At 42.4% G+C, this 15,363-nt stretch overlaps 1 protein-coding gene across 1 annotated transcript in view; it reads left to right on the top strand.

Moving 5' to 3' along the window:
• HMCN1 (hemicentin 1) overlaps positions 1 to 15,363 on the top strand; it is a 457,974-nt gene that overhangs the window by 313,992 nt on the left and 128,619 nt on the right. Inside the window, exons 72-75 of the mRNA XM_077452653.1 lie at positions 7,615 to 7,756; positions 7,840 to 7,984; positions 9,886 to 10,013; positions 13,697 to 13,853. Coding sequence (XP_077308779.1) covers positions 7,615 to 7,756; positions 7,840 to 7,984; positions 9,886 to 10,013; positions 13,697 to 13,853 — 572 coding nt within the window. The remainder of the gene's footprint in view (positions 1 to 7,614; positions 7,757 to 7,839; positions 7,985 to 9,885; positions 10,014 to 13,696; positions 13,854 to 15,363) is intronic.

Genomic DNA, 15,363 nt, shown 5'->3' with positions numbered 1-15,363 from the left:
ATGTGGGTTTGGAATCGTGCGAGTTCAGCTGAACCTTGCACGATTTCAACCCCGCATTTCAGTGCGAATTTGGGGGCGATTTGAAAGACATCAGTGTGGGTTCATGCACAGATGTCTATTGAAATCGCACCCAATGTCACCAAAAGTGCATGAACTACTTTTGGAAATCTGGTTAAGAAGTGGGTCTGATACCCATTTTCCGATTGGCCGAGCACCAATTGGCCACCGAGGAAGAGAGAGGAAACGGAAGCCACTGTGATGCCCATGGACATAGATGGGGTAAGTGCTTCTAGCCCGATGGACCGGGGGGTCTTGGTACTGTTTGCTGCCCCCCAAAAACAATTACCATAGGCCACCACTGGCTGAAAGTGTTTGTTATCTGATACTGCAAGGTTACACGTATGACTTCTTCATGTGACATACAGTGTTTGTTTTCAGCTTACACTTCTTTTTTCCTACCTTCTGGTTGCTCTTGTGTATTTCAGTGTGATTTTCAGTAGGGATGAGTTTGATGTTCGGGTCAAACATCAGGTGTTCGCCCGTTCACTGAACAGAGAACATTATTGGGCTTTTGCAGGAAACACGAGCGCCGTGGAATGCCCCATAATACACTGAGAGATCGCAGTGCATTGCTGTATGATGATTGGCCAAAGAATGTGCCTCACCTGCATGCTTTGGCCTATCACAGTGCATTCTACTGAGAGAGCCATAATTGGTCTAAAGGCAGGGTGCATTTGGCCAATCAGGGCTCAGGGGAACTAAGTCCATGCCTCACACTATATAAGGCTGCTTACATAACGGCCATGTGTAGTGCTGTTGGCGTGGACAGAGAGATAGCTTGAGTTAGATTAAGCAGGCAGGTTATTCATTTAGTGGCAATGTATTTGATATATGTATATACAGTCAGTCTAAAATATATATATACATATATTTTTTTTCTGCATTTAACATAGAATATTCAGTGTTTACTCTATATTCAGTCAGTGCAGGCAGTGTATTAATATATACATATACAGTCCAGTCTATATCTATATACTCTGCATCAAGTGTAGCCTATATCTACAGTGCATTCGGGGGTGTACTGTTTCTAATATACTTCAAGTGGTGTACACAGTATCTAATAGTGTGTACAGTTTCTAATACACTTCAGGCGGTGTATTATATATATATATATATATATATATATATATATATATACTCTGCATTCAGTGTAGCCTATATACAGTAGACATGTGCATTCGTTTTCGTCCGAATGCATTTTCGTCCGAATTTCAGCTATTTTCGTTTTCGTTTTGACAAACGATAACGAAAGCACAAAATCCGAAAAACGAAAGATCCGACATAAATAAATGCTTTATTTTCGTTTTCATTGTTACAACAGTTCGATATAGAATAGGAGATTCGACATGACTCTGACAACAATCTGTCTATAGAACCTGTGGTCGAATGTGCCTAACCTTACCTCTATTAGTCCAAGATTATATAGAGAAAATATTCGACAGAGAAAAAAGATTTGACAGAGAGAAAAGATTCTGCAAGTTACTGTCCTAAAAAGTGTTTGGGGACCCGGGTCCTGCCCCAGGGGACATGAATCAATGCAAAAAAAAGTTTTAAAAACAGCCGTTTTTTCGGGAGCAGTGATTTTAATAATGATTAAAGTGAAACAATAAAAGTGTAATATTCCTTTAAATTTCGTAGGGGGGGGTTGTCTATAGTATGCCTGTGAAGGGGCGCATGTTTCCCGTGCTTAGAATTGTCCCTGCACAAAGTGTCATTTATGCAGGAAAAAAAGTCCTTTAAAATCACTTGCAGCTATTATGAATTGTCGGCTCCGTAATACAGAGAACACTCATTGAAAGTCATTGATAAAAAAATAAATAAATAAATAAAAAAAAAGCGTGGGGGTCCCCCAAATTCAATTACCAGGCCCTTCAGGTCTGGTATGGATATTAAGGGGAACCCTGCCTCAAATTTAAGAAAAAATTTGACGTGGGGTTCCCCCTAAATATCCATAACCAGACCCTTCAGGTCTGGTATGGATATTAAGGGGAACCCCGCATCAAATAAAAAAAAAAATTGACGTGGGGTTCCCCCTAAAAATCCATACCAGACCCTTTATCCGAGCACGCAACCTGGCAGGCCGCAGGAAAAGAGGGGGGGACGAGAGAGCGGCCCCCCCTCCCTCCTGAACCGTACCAGGCCATATGCCCTCAACATTGGGAGGATGCTTTGGGGGTCTGTGACCCCTCAAAGCACCTTGTCCCCATGTTGATGAGGACAAGGGCCTCATCTCCACAACCCTGGCCGGTGGTTGTGGAGGTCTGCGGGCGGGGGGCTTATCAGAATCTGGAAGCCCCCTTTAACAAGGGGACCCCCAGATCCCGGCCCCCCCCCCTGTTTGAAATGGTAAGGGGGTACAAAAGTACCCCTACCATTTCACAAAGAAAGTGTAAAAAATGGTTAAATAAAACAAACACACTTTTGAAAAATTCCTTTATTAAAAATAAAAAAATAAAAAAAAAGATTCCAGCGGCGGTAATCCACTCTTGCTATCCAGCGACGGACGGTCATCTCTCCAGCGATGTCTCATGTCATCCAGCGCAGCGAATCCTCCGTCCTTCTTCTGTCTCCGTGGAGGAGACACTGCAAGGATTCCGGCGGCTGACGTTTCTTAAATACGGAGGGCGGGGCCACCCGTCACCTGACCCCGCCCCCCTCTGACGCAAGGGGAAACCCGGGGTTCCCCGTGACGTATGGGTGACCCTGCCCCCCTCTGATGTAACGGAAACCTGCCTGTGTTACATCAGAGGGGTGCGGGTCACCCCTACGTCACAGGGAACCCCGGGTTTCCCCTTGCGTCAGAGGGGGGCGGGGTCAGGTGACGGGTGGCCCCGCCCTCCGTATTTAAGAAACGTCAGCCGCCGGAATCCTTGCAGTGTCTCCTCCACGGAGACAGAAGAAGGACGGAGGATTCGCTGCGCTGGATGACATGAGACATCGCTGGAGAGATGACCGTCCGTCGCTGGATAGCAAGAGTGGATTACCGCCGCTGGAATCTTTTTTTTATTTTTTTATTTTTAATAAAGGAATTTTTCAAAAGTGTGTTTGTTTTATTTAACCATTTTTTACACTTTCTTTGTGAAATGGTAGGGGTACTTTTGTACCCCCTTACCATTTCAAACAGGGGGGGGGCGGGATCTGGGGGTCCCCTTGTTAAAGGGGGCTTCCAGATTCTGATAAGCCCCCCGCCCGCAGACCTCCACAACCACCGGCCAGGGTTGTGGAGATGAGGCCCTTGTCCTCATCAACATGGGGACAAGGTGCTTTGAGGGGTCACGGACCCCCAAAGCATCCTCCCAATGTTGAGGGCATGTGGCCTGGTACGGTTCAGGAGGGAGGGGGGGCCGCTCTCTCGTCCCCCCTCTTTTCCTGCGGCCTGCCAGGTTGCGTGCTCGGATAAAGGGTCTGGTATGGATTTTTAGGGGGAACCCCACGTCAATTTTTTTTTAAATTTGATGCGGGGTTCCCCTTAATATCCATACCAGACCTGAAGGGTCTGGTTATGGATATTTAGGGGGAACCCCACGTCAAATTTTTTCTTAAATTTGAGGCAGGGTTCCCCTTAATATCCATACCAGACCTGAAGGGCCTGGTAATTGAATTTGGGGGACCCCCACGCTTTTTTATTTATTTATTTATTTATTTTTTTATCAATGACTTTCAATGAGTGTTCTCTGTATTACGGAGCCGACAATTCATAATAGCTGCGAGTGATTTTAAAGGACTTTTTTTCCTGCATAAATGACACTTTGTGCTGGGACAGTTCTAAGCACGGGAAACATGCGCCCCTTCACAGGCATACTATAGACAACCCCCCCCCCCCTATGAAATTTAAAGGAATATTACACTTTTATTGTTTCACTTTAATCATTATTAAAATAACTGCTCCCGAAAAAATGGCCGTTTTTAAAACTTTTTTTTGCATTGATACATGTCCCCTGGGGCAGGACCCGGGTCCCCAAACACTTTTTAGGACAGTAACTTGCAAATTAGCCTTTAAAATTAGCACTTTCGATTTTGAACGTTGGAGTCCCATAGACTTTAATAGGGTTCTAAAGTATGCTATATAGTTAGCTCCGTCGAATCTTCTTTATACATTCGACAGACACCATAAGCCTTCCAAGACAGATTCGACCGTAATTCATGTGGATTTTCGGACGAATGCAATTTTTGAACGAAAAACGAAATAAATAAAAACGAATTTCGGGAGTAACTAAATAAATTAAGCTTTCGGACGAAAACGAAATTCCGAAACGAAATATTTTACTCTGCACATGTCTAATATACAGTGCATTCTGTGGTGTATACTTTCTAATACATTTCAAGCAGTGTACACAGTATCTAATATAGTGTAGTGCGGTGTTGCAAAACAACTAACACATCATGTTTGGAAGGCCACCAAAGAGAGGCAGATGCTCACAGGCCACTAAAAGAGGACTGGAAAGTTTTCTGTGTCTATAGTCAACAGTGGTGGTCCTGGACATGGTGCATCCTCTGCAGGTGGCCGTAGGGCACGCTTGTCCTTTTTTTGCTGCTTCTGGCCGTGTTATTGAGCCACAACATTCAGAAGAGTTGTTGGAGTGGATAACAAAGCCGTCCTCATCCTCCTCTGTCACCCCAGTTCAGAGTCATTTAGCTTCCAGCACAGCTGCCAAAGCTGCTTATTCCACTGGCTCCTTGTCCACAGTCACTCCTTCCATAGCCCCACCATCATGCATGGAGGAGTCTATAGAATTATTCAACCACAGGATTGATTATATGCTGCTGGAGGAAGCACAGCGATTTGAAGGCTCCAATGTTGGATCACAGGTTGAGGAAGGGAGTAACATGAGCCCAGAGAGAGGGGGTGCCACAGAAGGACAAGAAACTGGCAGTCATGTTTCCTCAGCTGCAGCATACTGCCAAGTTTGCTTCAGCGATGAGGAGGGAGGGGATGATGAGGTCACTTTTGTGCCTGAGAGAAGAGAGGAGGAAAGTGAGGAGGAGGAGGCACCACTCTAATGAGGCGGGATGTCCTCTAAGCGGCAGCTTAAGGGCAGCCACCCTATTGCATCACACCGCAGAGCTCCGCAGGCGCAGGGCTCTGCTGACTTCCCGCTGACTTTTAAAAATTCCTTGGTGTGGGCCTTTTTCAGCTGTTTGCAACCTGTCTGAAGTGAATCAAGCATGGCCAGAGCAGCATTCGCTTGGGCATTACATGCTTGACCAGACATATGGCAACCTGCCATGCAGTCCATTGGCAACAGCACTTGAAAGACCCACATCATAGAAAAATGGGACTTATTCTTGCTCCTCATCTGGGAACCCTACTATACCTCCAGTCCTCTCAAAAACCTCAACTGAGAGGAATGAAGGTCTAGCAATAGGTTTCCCAAGTACTTGCAGCCAATCTGCTAGCAGTACACCACCAATTGATTTTAGCAGGCAAATTTCCCTACCCCAGTTGCTGAACCGTAAAAAGAAATTTGGTCCCAGCCAAATTGGATACATGTTCAGCGTCTAAATGCTAGCGTGGCCAAATTGCTAGCACTGCAACCTTTTCAGCTGGTAGACTCTGCCCCCTTTTCGTGAATTTGTGGAATGTGCTGTACCTCAGTGGCAAGTTCCAAAATGCCATTTTTTTCATGGAAGGCCATTTTGGCTCTCTAGAGGCATGTAGAAGACATTGTTTTGGCCTTTTTGGACAGAGTGGTCATCAGTAAGGTTCATATTACCCCTGACTCATAGTCCAGCAGGCATGGGCAGGGATGTTACCTTTCCTTCATGGTGCACTGGGTAACTCTGCTGGCAGCTGGGATGGATGCAGGACAGGGTTCAGTGTTGTTGGAGCTTGTTCTACTACCACGCTTCCAAAATGCTAGTAGTGATTCTGCCACAGCTTTCTCCTCCACCCCTCCTCTTCTTCTTCCTCTATGGCCTCTTCTGAAGATGTGTCCTCTGAGCCAGCAGTTTTCCATAAGCGTTCAAGGGGATACGCAAGCACTCAGGCAAAAAGATGCCATGCAGTGCCTGAATTGGTCTGCCTAGGGGACAGCAGCCACACTAAGGCAGAGATTCTGTCAGCTCTGCAGTTGCAGGCACAGAGGTGGTTGACATCGCACCAGCTTCAGCCAGGAGTGGTTGTATGTGACAATGGCACCAACCCTCTCTCTGCCCACCGGCAAGGACACTTCACTCATGTTCCATGTTTGGCACACTTCCTGAATTTTGTGGTGCAGCAGTTCTTGACCAGGTACCCAGGTTTACAAGATCTCCTGAGGCAAGCCAGAAAAGTCTGTGGTTATTTCCGCTTGGTCATACAATGCCAGTACTCGGCTGGCTGACATTCAAAGGGAATGCAACCTGCCCACCAACCCCCTCATTTGTGACATGCCCACCAGGTGAAACTCAATGTTGGCAATTCTGCAATGCCTGCACACACAGCAGAGGGCCATTAATGAGTACCTGTGTGAGTATGTTACCAGGACAGGGTCAGGGGAGCTTGGTTTCTGTTCACCACGCCAGTGGCTACTGATCAGGGAGGCATGCACAAGCATGCATTTGAGGAGACCACAAGGATGGTGAGCAGCGATAATGCATGCATCAGTGATACTGTCCCTCTAGTCTTCCTCCTTAAGCACACGCTTTTGTGGAGTCATGGACAGGGCACTTAAGGCAGAACAGCGGAAGGCCCCCTTTATCCAGATAGCATCCCTGCGGGCCCACCAAACACACAGGAGAAGGATTTAAGTAAAATATGCATAATTCACATTCCAATATATCTGTGGATCTACTGAGCATTTTTAGTATATTCTTGGTTTGAATTGCCTAGCTTTGTGACAAATTTGTTTTAAAAACAATTGTCATTCATGGACCCTGCTTTCTTTTGTAATATATGACTGCATGTGTATTTCTATACTAAATGTATATATTGTGTTCTTAAGGTAAAACTCTATATAAGTGTTTCATTTTAAGGATATCCAAAAACACTTTAATTAGAATGAAAATGTGGGCCAAAATTTTCTCTGAATGAGTAAAGCTACTAAGCATACATTACAATCTTTAGGTCTAATTCACATGGATGCTGAATTGGTTGTTTGTTTATGCGTCTGAAGCTGCCATGTGCCACATGCAAGCAGCCTATGCAAGTCTATCAGGACACAGCAGCTGTACGGACACAGCTGATTGTCCTAATGTGATAGGTGCGTGGGAGCGGATGAACAGTCCTGAACTTAGACAGTATGCATTCAAAGCTACAGACCCACACCCCTACCGCAAGGGCAAGATATGCAACATAATGGCCTCGTGAACAAGCTTCTATTTTTTATAATTTAATAATTTGTCACAAAGAATCTGAAAGTCATATAACATGCTATGAAACATGATATACAAATAGTGTTCAGTATTTAATATACAAATGTAGCAGTTACGCACAATCTGCATTGTGTTTTCAAATTCAAACCTAATTGTTCTTGGTTTTGACATGTGTCTTTGACTTGTTTACTTGTCTGCTTCATGAATGACTTTATTTAAATTGTTATATACATTTGTGTATATTTCTCCACTTTTTTTTAGCCCAGTGTTAGAATACGCATTGAATCTGATGGACGATTTGTACATATCAATAGTGCGGAGGTGGAAGATGCTGGATACTATATCTGTATTGCTAGAAACATTGCTGGAAAAACTACACGGGAGTTTATCCTTAATATATACGGTAATACTTACTATTGAATATAGTATCCATTTTTTGTTTCAGTTTCTGGAACTCCACAATAATACACTGCTTTTGATTAACAGTTCCTCCAACAATAAAAGATGAACCATACTTAGTTACAAGTTTTGTCAACAATCCTGTCAGTTTGGAGTGCAAGGCTGCTGGAGTCCCACTGCCCCGCATATCCTGGAGAAAAAATGGAGCTATTCTCCATGAGAACATTGAGAGGTCAGATGAATATTTTTATTTTATTTTAAAAAGTCAAAAACATGTTAAAATTAAAATATATAATTATATTAGTAAAAATGAAATAAGAAAACGAAATAAAATGATGACTTGTGTGATATCTGTGATATAAAATGAAGGTGCAAATGTATATCAGGCATGAAAGGGGGTTCACTTAAGTCTTGGGAGATATAGGTAGGGAAAAATGGTACATAGTCTCAAATTTGACATTTGTTTTCTGGGCTGAAATTGCTGCATATACCTAGTCATTCTTATAAGAGATTTATTGACTCAAGGCACTGATTCTTTTAAGTCCCCATCCCCTTGCATGTTTATTTTTGATTTGGCAGCAGTGAACACTTAAGTGTCATATGGTTCATCCTGACCTCTGCATAGTTACAGCTTGGATAGTTACATACAGTAAGTATGCATATATAATACCTGAGTGATTACTGTGGAAGCTGACAATCACTGTAGTAGTCGTCACTACTACAGTGATGGCAGCAATATTGTGGGTTCTGTGCTTTGTGGCTTCACTTTCTCAAAGTAACCACAAGAAGTTGCTTGCTCAGCACTGCCACCATTCTTGTAACACCTTGTGTTTTTTAATGATGTCACAATCTCCACCTCTTTTATCACAGTATTTTATCCACCACCAGTATCATGTCCACTATCTCTGATCAACTCATGTACATATTTGCACTCTGTTAAAGTTCCATGTCATTTTTTAACATTGTTTGGAAGCATAAACTATTAAAACATTACTAAAGTAAAATAAGTATCAGGTAGGTCAGGTATCTTGCTACGGATAAATTGGAATAAAACATGCTGGAATGCAAGTTGCCATTCATGGTAAGCAGTTGCTGTCTGTGTTTTAAGCAGTGCAATGTGACAGAATATTATCATAGTGGTATGAGGATAATAGAGATTAGATATGTTTTCTTATTAGGGCAAATAACAGGCTGTAGTTACCCAGTAAATATCCCTGCCAGACAAAACAATTAGCAGATGGCACTGCTGTTGTAGGCAATTGGGAAAAATGCCACATGAAGGAAGGAAGAGGATCTTTGCAGGTCATTATCTATACTGACAGGCCTGCCATCCATGACACAATAAATGTTCTAGTCTGCACCAACTGAAATACTACAAATACTTGAAAGTTATGTTATGGTTCTCCAACAGCTTCAATGTTGTTGCATGAAGCTTCACTTTTCAGGGGACTGTGAAACTCCACAGGTAGGTCCGTAAAGTTATTTGAAAATGAATCAGACAATTGAGGCTATGCACTTGCTGTGATAATATAAGGATGACAAGTTGGTATGAATAAGTGAATGTTCTCTATGGTGTTTGTGAATGTACCATATTGTGTAGAATGATATGATCTGCTTGGTGCATGACCTTTCTATAGGAACTATCATTTTCACTCTAAGGCCGCGTACACACGGGCGGACTGTCTGACGGACTTGGTCTTTCGGAATTTCCGTAATATTGTCCGTCCAAACTTGGTTTCAGCGGACAGTCTGCTCGTGAGTAGGCAAGTTGGACGGACTAAGTATGGCGCATGCTCAGAAAGGATTTACACGGCCGAAGGTTGCATTGCAGTGTATTGGACGTCGTATTTCCAGTCCCATCGTACGTGCTGTACACGTCATCGCGCAAGCTTTCGGCGGACTGTCTGTTCATCGTGTGTGGTCAAGTCCGTTCATTCGAAAGTAGGACGGACTGTCTGTCGGATTGTCTGACGGACTTAGTTGGATCGACAGTCCGCCCGTGTGTACCCGGCCTAAGTCATACTTTACTTAGAATGAAAATTTAATAAATGGATTATTTTATGTTACTAAGGAGTAATATTTAAATGTTCATTCAATTCTGCTGAAGTAAATGGTTATCTGATTGTATTTCAGGTATACTGTTATGGAATCTGGCAAACTTTATTTTCCATCAGCTAATGTTACAGACTCTGGCCTGTATACCTGCCTTGCAGCTAATGCAGCTGGATCTACCCAGAAGCAGACCAAACTTTTGGTTTATGGTATGTATGATATGGGATTGTAAGGAATTGCTTTATTTCAGAATTAAACTTATACTGAACAAAAACAAAACTAATATCAATGACATAAAAAACATACTTTTTTCAGAATTTAAATATGGTGCAGTTGTCATAGTTTGAACAGAATCTATGCAAAGATTAGATACGTTTGCCTTTTCCATAGGCTGTGTGGTCAAACATTGTCTTTAGATGAACTGTTTTGTATCTCAGATGAATGTGTCGTTTTTTTTTTTTTTTAGATTTTAAGAACTAGAGCAGGTAGAACTTTAAGTATATGTACTGAGCTCATAATATTTCCTTCCCCACGTGCCTCTTCCCTGTTTTCTCTGTCAAAATCAACAGCACAACTATCAACCTTTCCCCACACACCAAGGTTATAGGTGTAATTCTGGACTCTGAACTATCCTTTCATCCCCACATCTATTTGCTGTCCACAGCTTGCTGCCCCAACCTAGGCAACATCTCCAAGATACACCCCTTCCTAACCAATGACACTGCAAAGCTTCTAATTCACTCTCTGGTCATCTCTCATCTTGACTACTCCAACTCCCTCCTCATTGGCTTACCCTTACATAGGATATCCCCCCTTCAGTTCATCATGAATGCTGCTGCCAGGCTTTTCCACCTTACAAACTGCTCATTGTCTGCTAGCCCTCTCTGCCAATCCCTCCACTGGCTTCTGCTCACCCAACCAATTCAATTCCAGATACTAACAACAACTTACAAAGCCATCCACTCTGCCCCAGTTACTTTTTTAACCTAGTCTCAAAATACCAACCAAACTGTTCTCTTCGTTCATCCAAGACCTCCTGCTCTCTAGTTCCCTTTTCACCTCATCCCATGCTCATCTCTAGGACTTCTCCAGAACCTCTCCCATTCTATGGAACTCCCTACCCCAATCGGCGCGACTATCTCCTACTCTGTTCACTTTCCGGTGATCCCTGAAAACTCATCTCTTCAAAGAGGCCTATCCAGCCCCCACCTCACAACTGTACATTTATTTTCCCCATCAGTCCATCCCCCACAGTTATTACCTTTTGTATCTTTTGACCCCCTTTCTTAGATTGTATGCTCAAACAAGCAGGGTTCTCTGATTCCTACTGTATTAAATTGTATTCTTACTGTACTGTCTGCCCTTATGTTGTAAGAAGCTGCGTAAACTGTTGGCGCTATATAAATCCTGTATAATAATAATAATGGATATGTACTAAATGCAATCAAGGTCGTAGCGCTGAGTGCACATAGCCCTACTAATATAGCTATCACCAAATAAGAAAAACTATTTTTTTTTTAGTACTAGGACCCCTTTTCCCCTGGCCAAATACTGGCAGCACATATTGATCTCTAAAACCTTATGTTACACATTTCCTTGATCCTGGGTTCACACTAGTGGGATGCATAGCTCCTATCCGCAAGCAGTTCCCACTGCCTTGTGCGAACCACTGCGGGTGTCATTAATTTTGTTAATGACACCCCCAGTTTAGTTCACAGATCGCAGTGCAAACTGAGAACTCGCACAGGAATCGGATCACATAGGTGAGAACACCCATGCGATCTGATTCTAGTGTGGGGAAAAACAAGTCTCTGCACTATTTTCTGTGCAAATCCAATGCGAGTTCAGCCATACAACTGTATGGCTGAACTCGCATTGCTCAGAGATCGCATGTGATCAGCACCTGCAATCACATGCGATCTCTGAGATTGCCTTAGTGTGAACCCAGGCTTAAAGTCAGTTTCAGTTTTAATTTTATTTTACTAGTGTCTGAGCTTCTTTTTACTGTATACCCATTCTAAAATGTTATGGTATCATTAGGCAATAATTTGTTAGGTTACTGGTGCACTCATAAGAACCCAGAACCAGCAATAAATGAAATACTTGTCTGTTTCTATAACTATAGTACATTCTACTTTGGCAAACATATCACATAGCTTCTATCCAGAACAGGGTGGGACAGTCCAGCATCAAAAGGCAGGAAGAAAGGGGAAATCTTTAGGTGGATTTCCAATAAAGCTTGTTATAGATGGATCAAAATGCGGCTAGTTCAGCAGGACCCAGACCTTGATCCATGTTTGGTTGTCCCTGTTCAACAGAAGTCTATTGTTCTATTTTGTATTTGACTGTTGTCAAATAGTAATGTTGGATTTTTTTTGTTGATCAGTATATTGACAGCAGAGATAGATCACTGCTGTCAGAATACAATGTCCCGGTGAGGGGGATTCCTTCATGCATCTCACTTGTGTGTATGGAGGAATCTGTTTGAAAATAAAACAACCCATCTATGGCCAGTTAAAGTGTGAAGCAGATCATATAACCATAAAAGGTTTTGAATTGCATTGAGCTACTTCTGAGTTGCTTTGAGTTCACATTTGCTTGTATGTGAGGAAAAGCTGTCCTGATACAAATTGCTGTGTAGTACAAAAAAAAAATCATTATTACATGAAAAAACTTTCTTTAAGAACTAACTGGGACAAGAAAAAACTAAAACCCAGAATGGGTTATTTTATTTATGTGCATATAGTATTGGGAGGAGAAGCCATAAAAGCAACCTTACATTCAAAAGCTCTGCAGAACTACAGAACAATCTCCTAAGTTCTTGCTCACCTCCCTGGCGATAGCCAAGCTTTTTACCAGGGATGAGCCGATCACCCCCCCCAGTTCGGTTCGCACCAGAACATTCGAACGGACTGAAAATTTATACGAACTTTAGAACCCTATTAAAGTCTATGGGACTCGGACGTTTGAAATCAAAAGTGCTAATTTTAAAGGCTAATATGCAAGCTATGCAACAGACAACACCAGCAATAAGGGGTATCTTCAGGTGTATACTGTGCTGGAGGCACACAACACCCACTCCTGCAGATGCCTGTATTAGAGAACACCAGCAATAAAGGGTAGATACAGGTGTATACTGTGCTGTGCTGGAGGCACACAACACCCACTAACTCCTGCAGATGCCTGTATTAGAGAACACCAGCAATAAAGGGTAGATACAGATGTATACTGCGCTGGAGGCACACAACACCCACTAACTCCTGCAGATGGCTGTATTAGAGAGCAACAGCAATAAAGGGTAGATACAGGTGTATACTGCGCTGGAGGCACACAACACCCACTAACTCCTGCAGATGGCTGTATTAGAGCGCAACAGCAATAAAGGGTAGATACAGGTGTATACTGTGCTGGAGGCACACAACACCTACTAACTCCTGCAGATGGCTGAGAAAAGAACACACTGTCCCTGCCTATCTAGCTCTTTCCCTGCACGTCAACACACTGCACAAGGCTGCCATGCTGGTCGGCCTTATATAGTGTGGTGTGTGTACTAAACCCTCTGAGCTATAATTAGCCACAGGCATCCTGCCTGTGGCCAATTATGGCTCTCCTCACTGCCGGCGCTGTGATTGGCCAAGCATGCGGGGTCACAGTGCATGCTTGGCCAATCATGAGCCAGCAATGCACTGCGATGGCGTAGTGCTTTGTGAGCCGTTTGTACCACACGAATTTGGTGCTAGCGGTCCACAAAGTTCTGAATTTGCCGAACAGACGAACGGCCGATGTTCGAGTCGAACATGCGTTCGAATCGAACACTGAGCTCATCCCTACTTTTTACTAACAACAGTTTAATTATCAATTATATAGATGTTTTTCTGCAAATGTTTTTCAGATCCTCCACTGATAAACCCTGGCTCAACAAATATTACCACAATAGTGAATAATCAAATAACACTAAACTGTGAAGTAACAGGTACCCCTAAACCAAGAGTGGAATGGAAGAAAAATGGACTGTTAATAAACACAGATATGAATCACAACATTTACAGGTATGGTGCAGAGTGAGAAGATCATATCGTCATATAGACATGTATTAAATGGTGGAGGAGAGCACATATTACCCTTTTCCTGGTTTCATCTTTATATTTTTGAGAGATCTTCATGCAAAGTCTTGTATTAGATGCAGGGCAACAGAGTAAGAAAATAACACTTTTTAAGTTATGCTATCTATTAGATAAACAATGTAATGTTCTGAATACACAACATCATTCAACACCAACCCAAGTGTAGAAACATATATATACATATTGTTCTGCCTGCTGCAGTTATTAAAGCCAAAGATTTTAATATCAGATTTTCCTATAACTGTGGGAAATTTTAACACAATCTTCGTTGTAGAAACACTGGTAGGTTATTTGGGATTAACTCTTTATAACAGGTAATTCAACACAATGTTGTATTTAATATTTGGACTTTGACAAGGTCAGTCTGTCCCCTTATTTTTTATTGTATTCATTTGTTTATTTCTCAACAAAATATAGCATGCAGACATGGATAGATGGGTGAGTTTGCTTTGAATATTAAAAATGAATTTGTTTGTGTTCTTAGTTTGTGTTGCTCATATACAGTTAAGTTTCTCTTTAACTGCTCCCGACCAGCCGCCGCAGTTATACTGCGGCAGGTTAGTTCCCCTGGGCGAACCGTTGTAGTTGTACATGGGCTGCTTTAAGACCACTAGGGTGCGGCATGACAACTGAGCCAATACACGTGCTTGGCGGTCGCAATGTCCGCCAGACACCAGCGATCACTCCACACAGAGACAAAACGGAGGTCTGTCAATGTAAACAGACAGATCTCCTTTATGTCAGGGGTGAGGATACTGATCAGTTGTTCCTAATGCTTAGGAACAGCAATCAGTCTCCTCCCCCAGGCAGTACCATCCCCCACAGTTAGAAACACTCCCTAGGACACTCATTTAACCCCTTGATTGCCCCCTAGTGTTAACCCCTTCCCTGCCAATGACATTTATATGGTAATCAGTGGCTATTTTTAGCTATGGTCGCTGTATAAATGTCAACGGTCCCAAAAAAGTTTCAAAAGTGCCTATCTGTCTGCTGCAACGTCGCAGTCCTGATAAAAATCGCAGATCCCCACCATTACTAGTAAAAAATAAAAAATTATAATAAAAATGCCATAAATCTATCCCCTATTTTGTAAACGCTATAACTTTTGCATAAACCGAACAATATGAGCTTATTGTGATTTGTTTTACCAAAAAATGTAGAAGAATACATATCAGCCTAAACTAAGGAAGACATTTTATTTTTGTTTTTTTTATTGGGGGGATATTTTTATGCAAAAATTAAAAAATATTGTTTTTTTTAAATTATTTTTTGTTTATAGCCCAAAAAATAAAAATCTCAGAGGTGATCAGATAAGATCTATTTGTGGGGGGAAAAAAGACGTCAATTTTGTTTTTGTACGTCGTACGACCACGTAATTGCCAGTTAAAGCGACACAGTGCCGTATCACAAAAAATAGCTTGGTTATTAAGGGGCC

Source organism: Lithobates pipiens, unplaced genomic scaffold (assembly GCF_037356315.1).
Source record: "Lithobates pipiens isolate NorthernLeopardFrog02 unplaced genomic scaffold, aLitPip1_a1.2 Scaffold_23, whole genome shotgun sequence".
Classification (NCBI taxonomy): domain Eukaryota; kingdom Metazoa; phylum Chordata; class Amphibia; order Anura; family Ranidae; genus Lithobates; species Lithobates pipiens.
The sequence above is the reverse complement of the archived record's forward strand: the minus strand, read 5'-3'. Positions and strand labels throughout refer to the sequence as shown.